The sequence below is a fragment of the Rhinatrema bivittatum genome, chromosome 4, assembly GCF_901001135.1.
Source record: "Rhinatrema bivittatum chromosome 4, aRhiBiv1.1, whole genome shotgun sequence".
Taxonomy (NCBI): Eukaryota; Metazoa; Chordata; class Amphibia; order Gymnophiona; family Rhinatrematidae; genus Rhinatrema; species Rhinatrema bivittatum.
Window position 1 is genome coordinate 416,431,385 of NC_042618.1, and position 23,638 is coordinate 416,455,022.

At 43.7% G+C, this 23,638-nt stretch overlaps 1 protein-coding gene across 1 annotated transcript in view; it reads left to right on the top strand.

The window, feature by feature from the left end:
* The window catches only part of COL7A1 (collagen type VII alpha 1 chain), a 350,074-nt gene extending 338,451 nt beyond the window's left edge, over positions 1-11,623 (top strand). The window contains exons 118-122 of the mRNA XM_029597520.1: positions 3,768-3,863; positions 4,459-4,578; positions 5,654-5,716; positions 7,224-7,403; positions 8,997-11,623. Coding sequence (XP_029453380.1) covers positions 3,768-3,863; positions 4,459-4,578; positions 5,654-5,716; positions 7,224-7,403; positions 8,997-9,022 — 485 coding nt within the window. The 3' untranslated portion in view covers positions 9,023-11,623. The remainder of the gene's footprint in view (positions 1-3,767; positions 3,864-4,458; positions 4,579-5,653; positions 5,717-7,223; positions 7,404-8,996) is intronic.
* Positions 11,624-23,638: the final 12,015 nt, after the last annotated feature.

Genomic DNA, 23,638 nt, shown 5'->3' on the forward strand with positions numbered 1-23,638 from the left:
AGGCTGTTTCCTGTTACTTACCAATTTAATACTGTTTTCCGTTTGTGCCTGTATTGTGAGTGTGTGAGCCTGGACTGTTTTCAGATGTGTCATCTTTCGGACGTGCGATCTATTTTTTATGTTTTACTAACAGTGACATCGTTTTTGTTGTTGGCAAATCCTTGTTAGGCTGATCCGTATGCTCTGAGGCCAGTATTCAAACACATGTGCACAGATCCATGCAAAACACTAAAGGTTCTGTCTTCTGCCTGAGGGACGATGAATGCCAGAAGTACATCGCTAGCATCATCCTGCTGCTCGCCCTCTTACTCATCCTTTCTACTGCGTGCCTACTTGTACATATGCTGGAAGCTGAAGCTGCCTTTGCTAGTGCATCAGTCTCCTGAGCCAGACCTCAGAGAAGCCTGGCGCTAGCACTTCTTTGTAAAAAAAAAAAAAAAAATGTTTTTCACAGAGCCCAAAGAGCAACATAGAGGATAGGTACAGAAACAAAGAATGAAAGAATCAAAATAGAGAATAAGAAAATAAAACAATGAGAAGAGCCGAGTTAGCTATTTTAATTGCCTGACTTGCTACTTGCTTAGAATTCACTTTCCCCATGATTCCTGTACAAAATGTCATGCTCTTACCTTCCTTCTTTCCTTGGAAGTTAAAAAGTTCTGCATACTCTTAGCTAATTTTCCTCCTCTTACCTCACTTTATTTATTTATTTATTTATTTATTTATTTAGAATTTTTCTGTACCGGCGTTCATGTAGCAAATACATATCACATCGGTTTACATTGAAACATTGAGCATTATATGGTTTCACCACAAGCAAACTTATTCCAAGTACCCCCTCCCCACTCACACATGGTGTGGGCACCTCTAAATTGTTCTGTAGAGAATTTCTTTTCAGACTATAAGCCCTCCACTGTAATGCCAGATGATGGGGTAGATTTTCAAAGGGTTACACGCGTAGTTTACACGTGTAACCCCCAAAAACCTACCCCAAACCCCCCTGCGTGCGCCGAGCCTATCTTGCATAGGCTCAGCGGCGCGCGCAAGCCCCGGGATGCGCGTAAGTCCCGGGGCTTTCCTGAGGGGCGTGTTGGGGGCGTGCCGCAGTCGGCGCATCATTGGGGGCATGTCGGGGGCGTGTTGCGGCCGGCGCATCATCGGCTGCATTCCGGGAGCATGGCCGCGGCCTCCGGACCAGCCCCTGGACCGGACCATGGCATGCCGGCAGCCGGTCCGGTGCACACAAGTTACGCCTGCCTCAGGCAGGCGTAACTTTCACAATAAACTTTCGGAGCGGCCTCGGAGGAAACGGAGGCAGGCTGCGAGGCTCGGCGTGCGCAGGCTGCCAATTTTGCTCAGCCTTGCGCGTGCTGACCCTGGATTTTAAAAGAGATGCGCGGCTACGCGTGTATCCATTAAAATTCGGCATACTTTTATAAAATCTACCCCGATGTCTCCTAGATTTGTATTTCCATTGGCACCACTAAGCTCTTTTTATATGAGATAGAGAGGAAACTAGACCCTTTATCCCCTGGCTTACATAGTAACATAGCAGGTGACAACAGAAAAAGACTAATTGGTTCATTCAGTCTGCCCAGATGTTCCTGTCTACAGTGTAAAGAGCTACTCCAGCTGCCAGCTATAGAGGTTTGAGCACTTGTAGGAAATCGTTCACTGTTTACCCAGTCTACTTTTGAAAATTGTTTTTGAATCTTAGCTTATTAAGCTTTCATGCAGCAATCTACTCTACTGCAGGGGAGCTCAAACCAGTCCTATGGGTCCCCCAGCCAGTTAGGTTTTCAGGAGGAGGTAGTGCATGCAAATAAATCTCATGCATATTCATTAGGGATATCCTGAAAACCCAACTGGCTGGGGAGTCATAGGACTGATTTGAGCACCCTTGCTCTAATGAATAAAAATGCTATCCAGTCCCTTCCAAGAAGTATCAGGACAAAATTCATTCCCAAATTTTCTCTTCTCTTTTGCCTATAAATTCAAATGTGAAATGCAGTTCAAAAGCAAAAGTCCTATGGTATATGCATGCACATATTTCTCACTGGTTCATAAAGCATTCACCTGAGCTGGGAGGCTGTTGTAATATAGAACTAAGAAGCCCAAATCATATGCTAAAAAAAAATAGCACTTCAAGCTTAAAAAGCATATTATAAAATGTTTCCCTAAATGGAGAAATATGACTGGGTAATGAACACTTGAATGAGTAAATCCATGGTGACTACTGTAAAGCCTTACAGCTTACAAAATCTGTGCCTTTAGCACTCTTCAACATGTATAGAATGGTTAAGGGCTGATTCATTCTGGCCTTCCAGAGGCATGGTAACTTCCCTAAAGAGCACCAATCGGACCCAAACTTGAAAGGAAGCTCCATCATAGTTCTACATGATGATATTCTATTGAAAATGACAGAACCTGACAAGGTTCAGTAGGGTAATAGTGAAAAGCACTAGAGGATCTGTGAAAGTGCATAATTTGCACTATCTTCCTCTTTTATAGAGTGGGTAGAAGGCTTAGAGGTGAGATTTCATAAGTGACAGAGGCACAGGGCTTTTAGTTATTGCAGCAGAAATGCATTGTGTGTCATGATTTACTTCATATTGGGGCTGATACAATACAGTGTGCTCAGGCGAGCGCACTATTAACCAGCAGTTGGATGCGGGTTGTAGAGGCGCTAACGATTAGCAGCTCTACATCCCGCGTCCAACGCGGAGTGAATCTAATAGCACTCATCACATGCAAATGCATGTGAATGAGGCTATTAGCTATTCACTCCCTATGCAAAAAAAAAAAAAAATGTGCATCTAGGACGCACATTTAGCGATCAGAAATTAACGCCTGACTGGAGCAGGCGTTAATAGCTGAGCACTCCTTAAACCAGTACAGAAAAGCAGAAAAAACTGCTTTTCTGTACTGCCTCCTACTTAATATTGTTGTGATATATTATTAAGTAGGAGGAAAAACTAAAGTAATTTAATTTAAAAAAAAAAAAAAAGTTTATAAAAAAGTGCCTGCAGTCGGGTGCAGGAAATGGACGCTCAATTGAAAAACGTCCATTCCCTGAACCCCTGGCTGTGCGACGTTTAGGAAAACCGACGCCGATAAACTCGGCATCGGTTTTCCTAACCGGCAGAGGATCGACGCACTCGGGCTCTCCTTGCTAACGCGACCCCCTAATTTAAATATTGCATGGCGCCCCCAGGGAGGGTGCCTGGTGGCACGTTAAAAAAGCGGGCGCTGACTGCTCAGCGCCCGCTTTCTGCGCCAAAATATTGCATGGGTTCCATTGTAGGCTGCAAACAATGAAGGCTACTTCTGCATGCAGTATTGAGGCAGCATGTTTGCCTTTGATCTTCATGCCATTGGAGCTTTTGGCTTCAGTGTTCCATCTGACATGAGATGAGAACTGCACGTAATAGGCAACACTGGTAGGATTTGTTCAGAACATATTATCAATCCTACAGTTCCTTATACACTCATCAATGCTCTACCTGATCAACTTCTGGCATTTTTAACGTCCTTCAGTGTGTTCACTAATTACATGATACTTTTGTAAGCAATCAAAAAGGGCATGCCTTCCCAGCCAATGAGGAGCACTTTTACATGTAAAGAAATTTGGGATGAGAGAGCACTGCTACTGTTTTTGAATACGAGCCCTGTCATTTATTCCTTTGATTTGTGCATGCAGTATTTGAGTATTCCCTGCTTTAGATATCCTCTCTTTCATCTCTGTCTTGTGTCCTTGTACCTCTCAGGTGTCCTCCCCAACTATCAGTCTTCCCCGTCGTACCCATCTCTTAAGTCTCGTCTCATCCCAGTCCTAAAGTTCTCTCACACTGATGAAGAGGAGGGTGAGTCTTGTCTTTTGTCATGCAGGAAATACTGCAGTGCTTCCTCATAGAGACCTGTAGATACCAGACACAGCAAATAAATTCGCGCCATTAGCAACTCTCATTGAGAGATCCTCTAAATTAGGTTAAAAAATGGCTTATTTAGGTCAGCCTCATATCTATGTTTCTCTGTAAAGAAAAGTTCTAATATCTCTGCAGTTTCCTGGAACAGGAAGATTATTATGCCAGGTGGTGGTCACACTTCTGTTAATCAACATAATATGATATAGCAGCTAGCATAATAAAACTGTAATGGGAAAAGGGTCTGACTTTCACAGATAGATATATTAGACAAAAGGATACCTTCAGATTTACTGTGAACAGCTAGAGAATAGTTAAATTACAAAGCTGCATACAATTTCTTACTACAAACGTTTTAAGCAGCTTCAGCATCCAAGCAGATTACTTTCATATTAAGCACTAGGTAAAACGTGACAGCAATTTGCAGAGCTCTCCTAATCTGTCTTCTTTTGGTATGGGACAACCCTCCTCTTTCATTCTTTCACTGTTTGGGACCCTGATATTGAGAGGTGATAAAGGGACCTCCGTTTTGCAGGCCGGGAGCCACGTGTGGTTGTGAATACCAATGATCCGGAATATGATCCCATGTACACAGTGGAAGACTATGAGGAGGGCATAGAGGAAGATGGGACAGAGAGATCCTTGTTTGCAGATGGTGAGTTTCCTTATCCTGTAACCTGATGTTAATGAAAATCACCAGATCTCAATGTTTAGAACCTGGGAAGTCTAGAGTCACGTTTCTTCAAAGAGTCATATATTCTGCTTAACTACAGGCCTGATTTCATTTTGCTTAACAAAAGGTTTCTTAAGGAAATCAACTCATGGCTATTGCCATTTATTCAAACATTTTCTGTTATTCTGCAGTCCCAACTTAGATATAACCTCAGTAGGGGGCCTTTATTACATTTGAATTGAAAGTAACACAGTAATGTGGTAAATGCCACCAGAAAAAGACCAATTAGCTCATCCAGTTTGCCCGCACAGGGGTAGATTTTCATAGGTGCACGCACGCTTCCCAGCACGCACACATGGACGCGCCAATTTTATAACATGTTATAAAATTGTTGGGCTGCGCACACATGGGCGCCGGATTTTATAATCCACGCGCAAGGGAGGGTAAAGTTCTGCAAATTCATGCAGTGACACATCGGGGCCTTCCCCAGTTCCCTCCCAGTCATTCCAATTAAGGAGCGGACTGGGAGGAAACTTCCCTACCCCCTACCCTACCTTCCCCTCTCCTCCCCAACCCCTAATTCCTACCTTTTTTCAGTGGGTTGTTTCCCCCCAACTTACTTCAGGGCCCCACCTGAAGTAAATTGTGTGCGCCGGCAGCCGGCAAGGCTCCAGGACAGCAAACAATGGTGCTGTCCCAGCCCAACCCCCCCTCCCTTGGAAGAGGCCTGGTTCTTGGACACGTAAAATGCGCGCAACGCACGCAAGGTCCAACCACGCGCGTAACCCCCATTTTCCCCATGCACACCTTTTTTAAAATCAACCCGTTAGAGTATATGTCAATGGTACATTGGGTGGTGCATCTCTGTGACATACACAGCCTCCTTCTTTGCAGTCTAGAGATAGCCATAATCTTAATTAGCTGATCTAAATTTGGCTATTTGCTTTAACTCCTGCTAGCCCTGGCCATTTTATTCCATTTGGGAAGTCAAGTTTAGGGACTATTCATGTTTCAAGTCAGTGAGGTCATAAATCACTGCTTTGCTCCATATTTGTAGACGTGATCACCTCAACTGTGGCTCCTGAACATGGACGGCATAAAAGAGATACTTCCAAGGAAGGTAAGGAGTCCAGAGCTGGCTGACGACTCTCACGTTAAAGGGAGAGTCAGTCGTCCCTTTCATCCAGGGTCTTAATTGCCGTACTATGGATGCAAAGGCATCTCCTGTACAGAGACTAGACTGGATGCATTATCACGTGTTTCCCATGCTCCGATTGAATTGGTCTCAACAATACAATTATTTGTAATAATGACATGCTTAACCAGCTTAGAAAGGTGAAGTGTACAATGAAAAATGTATTCTAAATCAATAGGGCTTCCGTTGTACCATAGTTGAAATCACAACACTGGTGCAGGGAAGCTGGTCAAAGAAGGATGCTCTCCTTTACATCGTGCAGATTCACTGTACGTAAGTCCACCTGGAAATGTAGATTATGGCTAAAACACAGCTCTGTAGAGGAGGATGGAAGCGTAAACCTGTAGGTAGAAAGTGGAAAGTTTTCGACAGAGATGCAGTGCAGATCCCTGTGAGGCTGCTAGTCACATTTATTGTATTTATTTGTTTTTCTGTACCGATGTTCAATTAGACATATCACACTGGTTTACATAGACTTCTTATTGTACATTGAAATTTTGTAACATGAGTACCATATGGTCTGTGGAGAGTCATAAGTGGCAATATAAATTACAACAGAAGTAGTAAAAATGTACTCCTAGGAATGTGCTGCGATACAAACACTTGCTCTAAGTGGACAGAAGAGAATAAAAACAACCCACAGCCAATAGGTTTTGCATTTATTTTCTCTAGGTGCACACATTTTCCCTAGCCCTTGAGTATAGTCTAGGTTAGGAAAGGTGATAAATAAAGAAGATATGCAGGCCCAGAAACTAGGAATCTCCTCTGAAACAATATGGGCCAAATTTTAAAAGGTGCGCACGGGCGTAGATTTGTTTGCGCAACCCGGCATGAACAAATCTACGCCCAATTTTATAACATGCGCACGCTGTCGCGTGCATGTTATAAAATCCAGGGTCAGCGCACGCAAGGGGGTGCACACTTGTGCAACTTGCGCGTGCCGAGCTGCGCAGCCTTCCTCCGTTCCCTCCGAGGCCGCTCCGAAATCGGAGCGGCCTCGGAGGTAACTTTCCTTCCGCCTCCCCCCCAGCCCTATCTAAACCCTCCCCCCCCCATACCTTTGTTGAAGAAGTTACGCTCGCCGGCCAATGGCCGGCCTGCGATCCCGGGCACAGCAGCAAATGGGCGCTGTGCCTGGAGGCTCTTGCCATGCCCCCCACGCCCCGCCCCTTTTTTCAAGCCCCGGGACATACGCGCATCCGCCGCCGAGCCTATGCAAGATAGGCTCGACGCGCGCAGGGGCAGTTTGGGGCAGCTTTTCGGGGGTTACGCACGTATCTTACGCCCGTAACCCTTTGAAAATCTACCCCTATATTTTTTAATAATGCCTGTACGTATTTACTAAATATATATAGGAAAAGAGATGCCAAAAGGTCTATTTTCCTGTACAGCTAGAAGGATTAAATAGTGTTTGTTTTCTCACTTTGCTCAGCAGATCCTTGCAACCTACCTCTGGACGAGGGCGACTGTGGTAAATACACACTGAAATGGTACTACAACCAGAGAGCGAGAGAATGTCGACCGTTCATCTACAGCGGCTGTGGTGGAAACCTCAACCGTTTCAAGACAAAGGAGGACTGCACACACCGATGCACAGATCCGGGAGCAGCAGGTGAGCATATGACGTAAAAACATGTTGGGGATTGAAAAGAGATTAAGCACCCTACGTTCATCCCGCTTCTGTTACCATTTTTTTATTTGTTCTAAGTTGACCCGGCAGTTTCCTCCTGTTCCTTTGGGCTTCCAGCTCACTCACAACCAGGGCTGGGATCCTGGCACCAGGAGCCTTTTTGCAACTAGCTGGGGATTTGTTTTTATGAGGCTCAAATCCAGCCACTAGGTGTCGCCATTGCATAATGACAGACTCTTTCCCTCCTCTCGCCTGTGAGTGCTGTCTTCGCAGCTTCCCCAGCCCTAGCTGACCCAGGGAATGGAAGACCTGACTTGGGGCATTTGCCCCTCCCTGTGTTTGGAAATCAATTGCTGTTGTTTTAAGACTTGACAAAAAAAACTTGGATCAGATCAGTTTAGCAGCACTCCTCGCAGTAGAGATTCCTTGGAATTTTGCAGTGAGGACACTGCATATGTCAAAGCTAGGCAATTCTGGTCCTGGAGTGCCGCAGGAACCTCTGTTTTCAGGATGTCTACAGTGATTATATGCAAGAGGTATATTTGCAATCACTGTCTCCATTGTATTCAAATATATTACATTCATATTCATGGTGAATATCCTGAAAACCATACCTTTTTGTGGCACTCCAGTACTGGCATTGCCCACCCTTGGCATTTGTGATTCAAACTTTTTACAAGGTCATTTATATGATCTTGCATCTACGTTTTATTTGTCAGAAAAGCCCAAATCTGAAAATGTGAATGAATGCTTGTGGGGGGCTTTGGCACATAGCATCCTCACACAGAGCTGCACGCTGCCCACATGGAAAATTTTGATTTGGGCTCTGCTCCTGTGTAATGAAAACCAGAAATAGCTAAATTTGGCAGATCTTGTTGGGTAGCTATCTGTTCTATTGGGTTTCACTGGGCACAAAAATATATTTTCTAGAAGCAGAATAAACCACAGGATTTTTTGTATCTTCAGGCATTCACATTAGAATGTAAGTAATTAGGCAGGAAACATATGCAGTGCTTTACTTATGAAGCACTGCCATCATCACATTGACATTAATCTAAGTTGTTGAAGTTTTTAGTTGTTTAGTTGTTACAATCACTGTTAAAGTATGAAGCATGGCAGAGCAAATCACAAGGGGCTCGATTCACCCAAATTTAGGACTTGGAAAAATTTCTGGCAGAAATGTATTAATCAGCTTTGATAAATAAAAATATTCACATCCTATTTATAAAATAAACATGCCTCAGCGGCCATGTGCATGTGGGGAAAACACAATAAACCTTCTCCCATGGTGCATTACTGTTAGCATGCAGCACATAGTGCAATGCGTCACAGGTACAATCATCAGCTCGTTTATTTATCGTGAGCATGACGCTCTGCTTGGAGGGCCTCCTACATTGCTGGTTGTTTTTGTTATGTTTTTATTTTAGTGCAAAATTAACCTGAATTATGATTTTTTTCTTTTCTTTACTCTGATGCTACACCGATAAAAATATTTATCCCCCATAAATTCACCCATCCATGTATTTCAAAACAAGAAAAGAGAGCCACAGAATTGCTGTTTTTCTTCTTTTGCAGATGCACCAGCTGGAGATAAAAGTTAAAATTAAAAAAAAAAAAAAAAAGCAGAAGAGAAGTGTGTAATTTGTAATATTTTTTGAAAGAATACTCCTAGTTTTTTGAGTGAAAGACAGAAATGAAAATCTTTGCCCTGGCTTTGGGAGAACACTTCATAGAATTCAACTCAACACAGAAGTCCGCATCTCACAAAGAATGTTCCAGAAGCAGGAAAGAATTTGCTTGTGTATTATTTTGACATCTGGGAAATAATCATGTCAGTTTTAATAGTATTATGATGATTGTAATACCTGGTGCATGGTATTTGCTGTAGCAGAGAAATGGTGCTATTTTTATACATTGTAATTTTTATTTTATTTTTTTTGTAACTTAAGGTGAAATTTTTATCAGATGAAAACATCGGAGTCTTATCACTTCTATAAAGGTTCAAACTGGGATTTTTAATTTATTGTCATTTAGTAGTAAGCTCTTACACTGTATTAGGCCAAAGTTCCCTCGGATAGATGATCCTCTGTAGAGGCTGCTGGCTCTGAAGTGTATTTGCCACCATCTTTGATGGTGCTGGTTAGTGGCACTAACCAGTGATCCTTACCATCCCTGCAGCTGCTTTTAGTCTCAGTGCGCACGGAAAAGCTTTAGCTGGAAATATATTTGTGCTGTTGCACGCCAGGCTCGTTCAGCATTTGCAGAAAGTGTCCTTAAATGGTTCCTAGGCCAGGAGATTTTATTTTTTTGTCTGTTTATACAAGGATTAGCAAATTCTTTTCAATTCAGCATGTCATTCTGTAATCACATTGCTAATGGGAATTGCTGTTCTGTTAGGCAGCTTGCATTATTTATATTGAGTAAGTATGCGCACTCATAAACCTTTATTTTTACTTTCATTTTGTATTTCCAAGTCTCTTATTTGCTTACTAGACACTATTATGGTAATTTAATATTAGCATTCAGAGGCATAAAGAAAAACTGAGGAGATGGTTACCATTTTAGCCTTTAATTTATAAAAACTGTATCTTCTGCTGAGCCCTAGTGAGCCACCCTGTCACATATCCGAGACAAGGCTGTTATAGTGAACATGCTATTGACTGCTAGGTGGTGGCTTTCTTGTATTATTTAATCTGAGGGGACAATCTAAAGTTTAAACCAGAAAGCCAGGGCCGGTGCAAGAGCATTTGGCATCCTAGGCGAACCTTCGGTCATGCACCCCTCCCCCCAACTTATCTATTGGCAGCAGCTCCAGCACAGCGCTCCCTCCTATGGCAGGACTGGCTCCAGCACAGCGCTCTCTTCTTTGGAAGTATAGGCTCTGGCGCAGAAACCCTCTGCATCTCATGCTGGCAGGATGTTTCTGCCCTCCCCTCCCCCAAATTTTGGTGCTGTAGGTGGCTGCTTTGTTTGCCTTGCGGAAGCACTAGCCCTGAAGGAAGCCGTGCACCCAGCATGAATGGCGGCATTAACATGGTGGCAAATCATGTCTCCCCATGCCTACCAGTGTGCTGTGTCCTCCCTCAGCATACTTTTTTAAAGTGTCATTGTAGTGATAATGCAGTTTTATATAAGGCCTATGGCACTGAATGCTACTGCCTAGTAAGTCTGTAAATTAGCAGTAGCAAATCAGTGAATGCGGGGTTAAGACGAAACGGTGACTTCTTCTGCAATATGGCCTCCAGTTTGATCCTTTACCACATATCCCAGAATTCCATGTCAGAATGTGGGATATAACTGGGACGTTGCTGGTCTTCTTTGGCTGCTAGGCCACTTCAGGGTTCCTTGCAAGGAATTTCTGTTGTGTCTCCAGCTCGGGAGTAATAAATTGACAACCATTGCTGGGGGGAGGGGGGTGAAGGGTTTAAAAATAACAGTTTCAGTTGAAGTTTCACCTTAATCTTGACCAGAGAAGATGATCTCTAGCAAGAGCTGAGGTTTCTAAGGAAAAGCTGTAAATATTTTAAAGAACATGTTTCTATAGAAATATACAAGTTTATAATGCTTAATAAATGGTTCTTAACCAGGATATAAGTTAATCAGGGAAACTATTCTATGGTGCTATTAAGTTCCTGACAAGTATATGGAGTTGTAAAACCTGTAGCACACACTGCTCCATACCACACCTGATGGCCACAAACTAGCCAGGCCTTGCTCAGCAGCTTTCTATTTATTTAATAGCAGTAACACTGAGCTTTCTGGTGAGTCCTGGTGCTCATACACAGCTGGTTTTGGCCATTCAGCATAGCATACTGTAGTGAAGCGCCTAACTGCCACACACCTGCATTGTTTTTCTCTCTTATGGTAGTTGTAAAGGGAGCAGGACGCACTGTTGCCACAGTGGTATTGCTCTCTTTCACTTTATATTAAGTAACAGGCTATGCCACACACTGCAGTTTCAGGCTTTTCCCAGTTGGTGTTCCATTTGAAGGAACCAAGGCAAAGTCTCGGTAACACATGTTTGAGCGTCATCACCCATAGATCACTTTGAGTCCCCTTGCCCAGGTGCACTGAACTTGCTTTTCTGAACTTCTCCAGAGTTCTCAGTTTGCTATTTTGTTTTCTTTTATTATCCGTCTGCTGCCGATTATGTGACACAAATGGATGTAAATTTATCACAAATAAAATGCTGCAATACTCCAGATGTGTTCTTTTCATAATAAGATTTTCAAATTGCAATATGAAGCTTTGTGGTTCCAGCCAATGTGAATGAAAAACCACTGTAGTGAGTTTTGTTGAGCTGCCGCTGTAAGGCTTTAATTAAGTATTTGTGCTGCTGTCTACAGCAGTCTATAGAATTTGATCTTGCTAAACTTGTCTTTCCAGCTTTTGTATGACCTACGCACTTAACCATGGAGCTAGGGTGTGAGGGCATAATGGGATCCCTCTTACACTGTAGGCATCCTGCATGATCTGGGATGAGAGAAAGAGGAGGTGGTGTAATTAAAGGCCTATAATGAGCCTGGTGCATATACAGTAACAGAGGTGGACACGTGTTTGGATAGGGGGAAGTTGGGTTGAGCTGTATCGGTCTCAGCATTTGCCAGGAAGTAATGAATTTGACAAATGTGCCTTTTATCTGTACTGGCATTTTAATCCTAAATGATTATTCATTTCTCCAGGCTAATGACCTTCAATCCTCACACCTCAGTAGGGAGATGGCTATCATCGTTACCACCGCAGTGGTTGTCATGCCATTGATATAATTAGAATCCTGATTATTCTTTCACTCTGAATGCAAATAGTAAGTGAAACATATATTACAATGTCTCACCTTTTGGCACTGACAAGCACATCAGAGAAATTAAATGAAACCACAGAGAAAATGAAATGATCCAAGTTAATTACCCCCTTGACTTCTCTGGACAGACTTTAAATCATCAATCCGTTCTCGTTCATTTCCTAGAACATGGTGCAAAGGGACTCCCAAACCCTGCCTTCCTATGAGATGGGTTTAACAATGCATTCAGACATTTTGGGGGTAATTTTCGATAGGATTTACATGCTTAGAACTGGGTTATATGCATGCAAATGCACTTTACACGCATAAATGGGCTTTGGAAAATTGCTATGATATATTCTGTTGAATTGTCAATAGGTTTTACATGCATAAGTGCACTTAGGGGGATAACTTTCACAGCTGCTTGTGCGTGCCCATGTACGCATGTATATGAGTGTGTGCAAAGTTGCTACAGTATTTTATAACCTGCACACAAACAATATGCACAGGTTATAAAATATGAGTGCGCATGTGTGCAAACATGCTAGCACTCTCTCAGCATACAAACTCACGCTACAACAATACAAGGCCTGCACCTCCAAATCAAAAAGAGACTTTTTTGCCTCCAAAATCCACAACTTAGTCTTTGACGCGAAAGCTCTATTCTCCTATGTTTCCTCCCTCACCCAAGTACCCTCACCAGAATGCCCTAGTAATCAAGCTCAAGCTAAAGCAGATGAACTCGCTATCTTCTTTAAAAACAAATCACAAATCTTCTTACTCAACTTCCCTCCAATATCACCCCCCTAACTCCAGCTCTAATGCCTCACATTAAAAACATTCATCTAGAAATGTTTGATCCTACTTCCTCATCCGAAATCCAAACCATCCTTAGAAGAATGAAACCATCTTCGCACCCAGCGGACCATATTCCCTCAAAACTTCTCCTCTCAATACCAGACACCATCTCCAAAACATTAGCGGACATCATCAACTGCTCGCTTTCCCAAGGTTCCTTCCCAGAAGACCTCAAACAAGCCTCACTCAAACCACTTTTAAAAAAACCCAACCTGGACCTAAAAGACCCCAACAACTACCGTCCAATAGCTAATCTTCCTATCATAGCTAAGATTATGGAAAGGCTTGTGAACTCCCAACTATCGGACTTCATCGAAGACAACAATATTCTATCCGCCTCCCAACATGGATTCCGCAAAAAACGGGGCACAGAATCCTTACTTACTTCCCTAACAGACCTCCTCATTTTAGGCACAGACAAAGGTCAATCCTTTCTATTGATCCTTCTGGACCTTTCAGCAGCTTTCGATACCGTAAATCACGCCATCCTCATCAACCAGCTAGCTGCGATAGGAATCTCTGGTTTAGCGCTCTCCAGGTTCAAATCGTTTCTAACTAACAGAGGCTACAAGGTAAAAATCCAAAATAAAGAATCATCACGCCACGACTCAACCATCGGAGTCCCACAAGGTTCCTCTTTATCCCCTACACTCTTTAATATTTACCTCCTACCACTCTGCCGACTCCTTAACAACCTCAATTTAATACACTTTCTCTATGCAGACGACATCCAGATCCTGATCCCCATCAAAGAATCATACTCAAAAACCCTTGATTACTGGGAATCCTGTCACCAAGAAATCAAAAGCCTTCTCAACAGCCTAAATCTGATACTAAACTCCGCCAAAACTGAAGTATTACTCATAACTCCGGATAACAATCTCACAGCCTCTCTGCCAACCAACCTACAAACCACTCATGTGAGAGATCTTGGTGTGCTAATCGACAATAAACTGAACTTCAAAGCCCACATCAATAAAACCACCAAAGACTGCTTCTATAAACTGCAAGTGTTAAAAAGGATAAGACCACTATTCCATGCCAAAGACTTCAGAACCATCCTCCAAGCCCTCATTTTCTCCAAACTGGACTACTGCAGCTCCACTTTACTTGGCCTCCCCTCCTCATACACAAAACCGCTCCAAATGGTCCAAAACGCAGCAGCCCGTCTACTGACAAACACTAGGAAAAGAGACCATATCTCCCCAGTGCTACAAGACCTCCACTGGTTACCAATTCATTTCAGAGTCATTTATAAATCCATCACCTTGATATACAAAATCATTCACCTACATACCATAATCGACCTACAAATTCCTCCCCGTTTACACAAATCCACAAGACCGACCAGGGAAGCCTACAGAGGATGCCTCGTTGTTCCACCCACGAAAACCACCAATCACTGTACCTTAAGAGACCGAGCCCTTTCCACAGCAGGCCCACCGTTATGGAACTCCATCCCTCCAGATCTCAGAAACGAACCATGCCTCCTAACCTTTAGGAAAAGACTCAAGACATGGCTTTTCAGACAAGCCTTCCCGAACTCCACCTAACATGCACCATTAATAAATTCTCTGCTAAGATGCTGTATATTTGAGACACCATATTTATATTGTACACCTGTATATAATTAACCTTCTCTATCTCTCTCTATTTCTTACAATCCCAGTTCATTAGCCCTTGTTAATTGTAACTGCCTCTCTTCATCACGTTATTTTGTTTTTGGTTGTATTATTCGCAGCCCTGTTTTCTGTAAACCGACATGATGTGAACAAGTTCATGAATGCCGGTATAAAAAAACCTTAAATAAATAAATAAATATGTTTAAACCTCAAGCCGCACACGTTCGGACTTAACTGGATAAGTAGCAGCACTTTTTCAGATAAGTTCTGATTTACCTGGGTAAGTAGCGCTTTTTGGACTTATCCAGCTATGTAAGATAGCCGGATAAGTCTAAAAAAAAGAACTACTTAGCTGGATAAGTCTTAAAAGGCTACTTATTTGGCTAAATCAAATAGCCAAATCAGTCTAAAAGGGGCCACATATCTGGCTAAATCAGATAACCAGATAAGTAGCACATTTAGACTTGTCCAGCTATTTGACTTAGCAGGATAAGTTGCATTTTAAGACTTACCTAAGTAACGTTTTGGTTTTTTTTTTACTTATCTGGTGGACAAGTAGCACTTGCTACTTGGACAAGTAGTGCTTTTTACCCCTATTCAGCTAAGTAGTGTCTGCCGCTACTTAGCTGGATAAATGGAATTTAGCTGAATAAGTGTAGCTATTTATCAAGATAAGTTTGAATTTATCCAAGTAGCTGGAAAGGGTCTACTTAGCCAGATAAGTTGGAATTTAGTCGGATACATATGTGCAACTGGTATACCCACATATTTTTATGTCTAATTTTAAAGTGATATGCGAAGAGATTTAACGTGTTTTTAGATGCATTAACCCTCCCCCCCATAAGTCAGCTTTAGATGCATTTACCCTCCCCTTCATAAGTTAGCTTTTAAATGCGTAAGTTGGGAGATTTTCTAACATGTGTGCATCAAAGAATTAACCAGTTTTATCAATTAGTCTACCAGTTTGCTCAATCCATCTGCAGCTCATTAAGACCCTGCTGGATTTTCAGCCTGAAATCCCCGCATTTCACCCAGACCCCTCACCCAATCACTTTTTCACTTTTAAGATTATATCCTAAAGTGATACAAATTTGCAATTAAAGTATTACAATAGAATTTTTTTGTATCTCTGTCCTGTAGAGATACTTTTAGAAAAAGTGGAGGTAATTTTCAAAGGAGTTAGGTGCGTAAATGTAATATACTATCGCAGCAATTTCCAAAAGCCCATTTATGCACTTGAAGGTGAATTTTCAAAATTTGTATGTGTAAAAAATAGCACTTAAGCACTTATTTGCATATATTTACTCCTGATATTAATTACGAGTATATATATGCAAGTAGAAGCATAAATTGCTTATAAAATAGCAACCTTATAAGACTGGAAAACTGGGCATCCAAATGGCAGATAAAATTTAATGTGGATAAGTGCAAGGTGATGCATATAGGGAAAAATAACCCTTGCTGTAGTTACACGACGTTAGGTTCCATATTAGGAGCTACCACCCAGGAAAAAGATCTAGGCTTCATAGTGGATAATACATTGAGATTGGCGGCTCCATGTGCTGCGGCAGTCAAAAAAGCAAACAGAATGTTAGGAATTATTAGGAAGGGAATGGTGAATAAAACAGATGTCATAATGCCTCTGTATCGCTCCATGGTGAGATCACACCTTGAATACTGTGTACAATTCTGGTTGCCGCATCTCAAAAAAGATATAGTTGCGATGGAGAAGGTACAGAGAAGGGCAACCAAAATGATAAAGGGGATGGAACTGTTCCCCTGTGAGGAAAGACTAAAGAGGTTAGGACTTTACAGCTTGGAGGTCTATAAAATCATGAGAGGTCTTGAACGAGTAGATGTGAATTGGTTATTTACACTTTCAGATAATAGAAGGACTAGGAAGCATTCCATGAAGTTAGCAAGTAACACATTTTTGATTAGTCGGAGAAAATTCTTTTTCACCCAACACACAATTAAGCTCTGGAATTTGTTGCCAGAGGATGTGGTTAGTGCAGTTAGTGTAGCTGGGTTCAAAAAAGGCTTGGATAAGTTCTTGAAGGAGAAGTCCATTATCTACTATTAATTAAGTTTACTTAGGTAATAGCCACTGCTATTAATTGCATCAGTAGCATGGGATCTTCTTGATGTTTGGGTACTTGCCAGGTTCTTGTGGCCTGGTTTGGCCTTTGTTGGAAACAGGATGCTGGGCTTGATGGACCCTTGGTCTGACCCAGCATGGCAATTTCTTATGTTCTTATGCCTATAAATGCACATCTCTCCCCAACCCTGCTCCCCAGAAATGCTTCTGCTCATTGTTGGGGTAAACTTAAGCACATACAGACAATATCTGCATAAATGTATTGGGTGGGCAATTTTGTGAGAGGACATTTCCATGGGTATAACACTATCTTACCTGTGAAAATGCCTTAAAAAAGTATCCTTTTCTTGTATCCCACATCATACTTTGTTTTAATGGTTGATACATAGCAAACACAGCTACGGGTATAATAGGGACAATGCCAACAGAGGTGCAATATTGATAAATTGATAATAAAGGTTTCCAAGTGTAGACACTGTTATTGAGACAGAACATTTTTCATAATGATATTTTTCCTTCTTGGAATTATTCACCCACAGTATGACAGGAAAGTATATTTGATTGGAACATTAATTTTAGCATTAAGGTACCCCAGCGTTTGAATTTTTTCAGAAAATGAGTTTGTACAGTCTCTGATTATTGAAGACTTGCTTCACCTCCATAATATCAGAATGATTAATATGCAAATCAGTCTGGGAGATGCTACGTGCTTGGCTTCAAGTAATCTGGGTCATTGTATTTCAATTACTAAGGATGATGAGCAGATGGAAAAAGTTAAAGTATCATGACAGAATCCATTAAAAGAAAAAATAAAACAAGCTGCTAGGATTCAAAGGAAAACACCTTGAGGTAAATATTCAAAAATAAACATTTAAATCGATAACTTGGAGTTAGATGGATAACTTGCCATTTAGATAGATAACTTGTGAGTTATCCATCTAAATGGCTTTGAATATTGACATCCCTGTCTATCTATATATATATTTACATGCATTACAAGCTCATGTATGTTGAAGATTTTGCTCTAAACCTTTATTTGTTACAGAAATACTTAGTACAATATATCTTCTGTTATTTGATCTGAGAGCCCTAAAATCTTCCTTATAGGCTCCAGAGTCCGGAGACCCCACTTGGGGTGTGACATGAGACAGCAAGGCAGGACTCGGAAGAAAACAAAGGTCGGTCTTCTGCCTAGCCAGGTTCATGGAATGCCCGCTTCGTCCCCGCAGGTTGAGCCCTTGGGTTCTGGGAACCAGTAGGACTGTGCAGCGGCAGTACATCATAGTGGTGAGTCCACACAGGCAAGGCTTGGACAAGGCAGGCTGGAGATGAGCTTTGGGCAAGGCTGGGCAAACTTAGCAAGATGGACAAGGCAGACAAGGCTTGGCAGGCTGCACCAGGCAGACTTGGCTGGCAGGACAAGGAAGGCTGGATACTAAGCAGGACCTAGAACTAGACAAGATAAGGGTGAAACAAGGCAAGGACAGGATTCTGGTACAGGTAGGACTGGATACTAGAATAGACAGGACAAGGCCAACAAGGCAGACTAGGGCAGGACTTAGACAAGGCAGGCAAGGAAGACACACAAACCCAAAGGCAGCAAGGCAGAATAGGCCCGAAGACCCCAAGGCAGGATACAAGGGAGAATAGGCCAAAGACCTCAAGACAGAGAACAAAGTAAGAACAAAGGGCCTCAAGGCAAGGGCAAGACATAAGACCCATAGGCTGCAAGGCAAGACAAGAAGAAGGGTCAGGTCACAGAGCCAGAAGTGACACCATGAGAAGACAAGGAGCTTCTGGCATGGCAGGGTTACATAAGGCTGGGAATTTGGGTATGGCAAAGGCAGTGAGGAGGAACTGGACAAGACTAGTGATGAGACATACTGAGGGCCTCTGCTGGTGGGGAGGTGTCATGGAGGTTGGATAAGGCTATATATCAGGCCAAATCCTAACAATTTGTTCTTATACCAAAGTGTAAAAAAAGTCTCCTGTAATGATGAGCAAGTTCCTACCTAGCAATTAACAATTAGAGGGGCTCAATTACAAAAGAAGAATTTTTTCAGGCTTTTGATTCAAGGGTGCTGACCTTATTTTGAAAAAGGGATATTTTTCCCTCATTGCTTTTTTGTTTGCTGGGTTATTATTACTCCTTAGATTATAGATAGGAATTTGAGAAGGGAAAAGGCTGCTTGGTTGCTGTTAGAATTTTTTCTACCTTTACATTTAGAAGTTCAAAGGGGAAGTTTGTTTGAAATCTTGGCAGATTAAAGGGGCTTGTTAGTGTTAATTTTATATCCCAAGAAACAGAGCTAAGCTAAAGAAGATCAATTGCAAACAGACTTCCCCTAATAACTCTGATTAAGTATTTATAAAAGATCCTAGAGAGGATGGACCATGTCATAGGCGTACCTAGAATATTTGACACCTGGGGCAGATACTTCTTTGGCACCCCTCCCCAATATATAATTTTAAAATTTCCTAAACCAATAAAATATTTCAAAACAGCAGACACATCAAATAACACCCAGTAATTAAAACTAATAAGGATTTTAAAAATCCCCCACTCTCCATACCTGTCATCCTGAGATTGTCGTGAACTGGAGGCACACACACACAGAAACACAAATAAAATATGCTCTCTCTGTCTCTCACACACATACACACTTGCAGATCGATAATGTAAAGTGCGGCTGGAGATTCCCCGTCTGTAACTCGCTGTGGGCGCACAATTCGGACGCGTAAGGCGATCCTGCGATACAGTCTCCAGTTTCACGCGTCCTTAGCGCTTCTTGAAACCGACCCGTAACCCCTTCCGCACGCGACATGTATATCCAGATGTAAACGATCAAATTAGCTATTCCCTCCCTTACAGTGACACGCGCCCCGACTATCGCTATTTTACCCTGCCGTTTTGCCCTGCGTTTAATCTGCTAACTTACCGCCTACCCCTACCCCTGCGTTACAGGCAGGGGCAATGGTAGACGGCAAACTTTCCCTCAAATCATTGCACTACACATGCGATTCTTTAAAACAATAATGCTAGATCCATATATACAAACATTTGCAGCGAGCCCCGCTTTTGGTAAAGTTGTTATATATATATATATATATAAATACCTAGATGTCAGTTTCCGAATCCCCCATCTCCAAGCGCGTTTATCCAGGCGGCGGCGGGAGCCGGCGGGTGGGTGGGCGCCCGTTCATCCAGGCGGCGGCGGCGGGAGCCGGCGGGCGGGTGGGCGCCCGTTCATCCAGGCGGCGGCGGGAGCGTGTTTATCCGGGTGGCGGCGGGAGCCGGCGGGCAGGTGGGCGCCCGTTCATCCAGGCGGCGGCGGGAGCGCGTTTATCTGGGCGGCGGCGGGAGCCGGCGGGCGGGTGGGCGCCCGTTCATCCAGGCGGCGAAAGCGGCCTCCAGCAGCCCCCGCTGGCAGTGAATGAATGCACGCCTGTGTATGACTGTGCAATTTCGGCGCTCAAGGCAGTCACATGCCATGACGTCAAGCGTCGTGATGTCACGCCTTGAGCACCGAAATTGCACGGGTGTACACAGGCGTGCATTCATTCACTGCCGGCGGGGGCTGCTGGAGGCCGCTTTCGCCGCCAGCTCCCTCCGCCTGGATGAACGCACGCCCGCCCGCCCGCCGCCTCCCGCCGCCGCCCGGATGAACGGGCGCCCACCTGCCCGCCGCCTCCCGCCGCCGCCTGGATAAACGTGCACCCACCCGCCCGCCGCCTCCCGCCACCGCCTGGATAAACGCGCGCCCTCCCGCCGCCGCCTGGATGAATGGCGCCCGCCGGCTCCCGCCGCCGCCGCCTGGATAAACGCGCGTGGAGATGGGGGTTCGGAAAGTGACATCTAGGTATTTATATATATATATATATAACAACTTTTGTTTTAGTTTTAGCCCTGCGCCTTGCTTCGGGAGGGGGGAAACCATCCACTTCCTGGTACCTGTCATTTCAAATGTCAGTTGAAATGACATTTGAAATGACAGGTACCAGCGCACCCAGGATACTGTATAGGCGCTGTATTAAGCGCCTATACAGTAAAATGGGTTGCGCGGGCCTAACGCTTCGCCTAACACTTCGCAGACCAATTTGAATAGAGTATCGAGCGGTATGTGAGCAGGACTGTGCGTGCGGGGAACGAGGGTGCGCCTGGCACTGCCACACTCTTTCTAATGCGGCATAACTGTATCAACCTGTTGGTGAGAGACAGAGGGAGCATGAGTGCGTGTGTGTGTGAAAGAGACAGACACATTTCCTCCGTCTCTCTCTCTCTCTCACACAACATGCTTCCTCTTTATCTCTCACACACGATTCCTCTCACCCCTCCCCCCACACACACCCACAAACATGCTTCCTCTCTCTCATCCCCACACCCACACACCCTCATACACACCCTCCCCACACACACACACCCTCATATACATTCATACACACACACATACACATATACACACACACACACACACACACACACACATACACACACCCTCAGACACTGGCACACTCTCACAAGGCCAGTCTCTCCCTTCTTTGGCTGCTGACAGCAACGCTGGCCTGTTCTTCTGTCGCCGGCTCCCGGAGCACCGCCACAACAGCTCCAGGAAATGCCGGTGGCGCCGCTGGCCTCTGCCCACTGCAGCTCCTTGCTTTTGCTGGCGCGGTTCCCCCAGGGCCAGTGCTAACTTTTTTGCTGCCCTGTGCGAACAATTACTCCCCCCCCCCCCCGCCGTTCATTAATTCTCTGTCCCAGGCTCACCAAAAAACACATCCAGTTCCCTTCAGTGATACAAACTTTAAAAACTGACACCATCCCCCCCCCCCCCCCCCCCCCCCCCCGAACCTATGGCTGGTGCAAGGGTATTAGGTGCCCTAGGTGAATCTTATAGCCTTGCACAATGCCCCCCTCCCCATTCCCTATACACAATTAAAAGTTATGCATTTATATTTTACATGAAAATTATCAAAGTATAGTATTCTGAGGTAAAAATATCACATTATATTATATTTACATGCACTGCTGTGATATCAACCAGAAATCCCTGCAAAAAAGACACTTGGAAACCATATGGTATTAGGCCTATTGTGTTGTATGTTGGGTGTGGTCTTGACACTCCAAAAGCCTTAAAATACTAATACACTTCCTATTAGGAGAATGCCTCACCTCAGTCACACATGCAGAACATAAATAGACCCTCACCAAATACAGAATAGAGCAACCATAAAGTTGAAATACAAACGTGCAGACAAAAACCAACCTGGACACCGCAAGAAGTCAGACACTCTATGCAGTGCAACAAAAAAAAAAAAAAACAGAACCATCACCATTCCTCAAATATCAAACAATAAAATCAAGAAAAAAAAATAAATACATAATCACAATATTAACATACTAATTTCAGCTGCTGGCAGGCTGGAATCCACCTGCAGCATCCATTCACACAAATACACACAACCAGCTCCCATTCATACACACGCACAAACTGAAGGCAGACCCCCCTCTCTTTCTTTTGCCAGCAATCTCAGAGCCTCTCTCATTCCTCTACTGCTGCTGTCGCTGCTGTCACATGGCTATTGGGGAGGTGCTGATCGCTGCTACTGGCACTGAAGCCCATTCTGCTGCCTCCTCTGTGCAGGCCCCGCGGTATTAAAAATTTGCAGGGCTTCCAGTTCCTCCATGCTGATCTCGTACATCACAAGATCGGCATAGAGAAAGTGCTACTCTTGCACATTCCCAAAGATAACATTTGCCAATTACTAAAAATTAAAAAATGATTTTTTTTTTTACCTTTCCTGTCTGATCTTAGTTTTCTAATTGGTTGGTCAAAGGCTTTTTTTTTTCCACCTTCCCTTTCTTGCTGTTTTATCAGTTCTTGTCACAGGGTCTCTTTTTTTCTGTTTCTTCTCTATCCACCTGTCTTCTTCTTTTCTTCCCTCAAACACACACTCAGGCTCTCATTCTCAAATGCTGCCTCTCTCTCTAACATACACACAGGCATAAGAACATGCCATACTGGGTCAGACCAAGGGTCCATCAAGCCCAGTATCCTGTTTCCAACAGTGGCCAATCCAGGCCATAAGAACCTGGCAAGTACCCAAAAACTAAGTCTATTCCATGTTACCGTTGCTAGTAATAGCGGTGGCTATTTTCTAAGTCAACTTAATTAATAGTAGGTAATGGACTTCTCCTCCAAGAACTTATCCAATCCTTTTTTAAACACAGATATCCTAACTGCACTAACCAAAGGCACAGGCACTCACACTCATATGCTGTCTCTCACACATAGCTCTCACTCTCAAATGCTCTCTCTCACACACACACACACAGACTCTCAACTCTAACATGCTGTCTCACACAAACAAACAGGCTATGACGCTCACATGCTGTCTCACACACACACAGAGGCTCTCACATGCTGTCTCTACGATCATACAGGCTCTCACTCCACACACAGTCTTTCGACTCACTCTCTCTCACATACAATCTCTCAACTCACTCTCACACACACACACACTCTATAGAGCCTCAGCCTCTCTCTCACCTCTTGGCCTCCTCTTTGCAGGTTGCAGGAGGATGGGTTCCGCAGCGACCCTGATCTTCTCGGGCTGCTGCAAGATGAGATCCGTAGCGGCCCTGCTACCGGGCCTCCTCTTCTCGGGCCGCTGCGAGGTGGGATCCATGGTGGCCCTGCAACACTTGCTCTGCTCCTCTGTATGCGGCCGATGCTCCTCTTCCTTCCTGCCCGCGTGGCTCCGGCAACGTTTTTCTTCCAGGGAGCTAGGGACCTATAGGGAAGGCCTGAGGTGGGGGAAAAGTTTCCTTGTGTTTCAGGGTTTATTTCTAATTGAATGC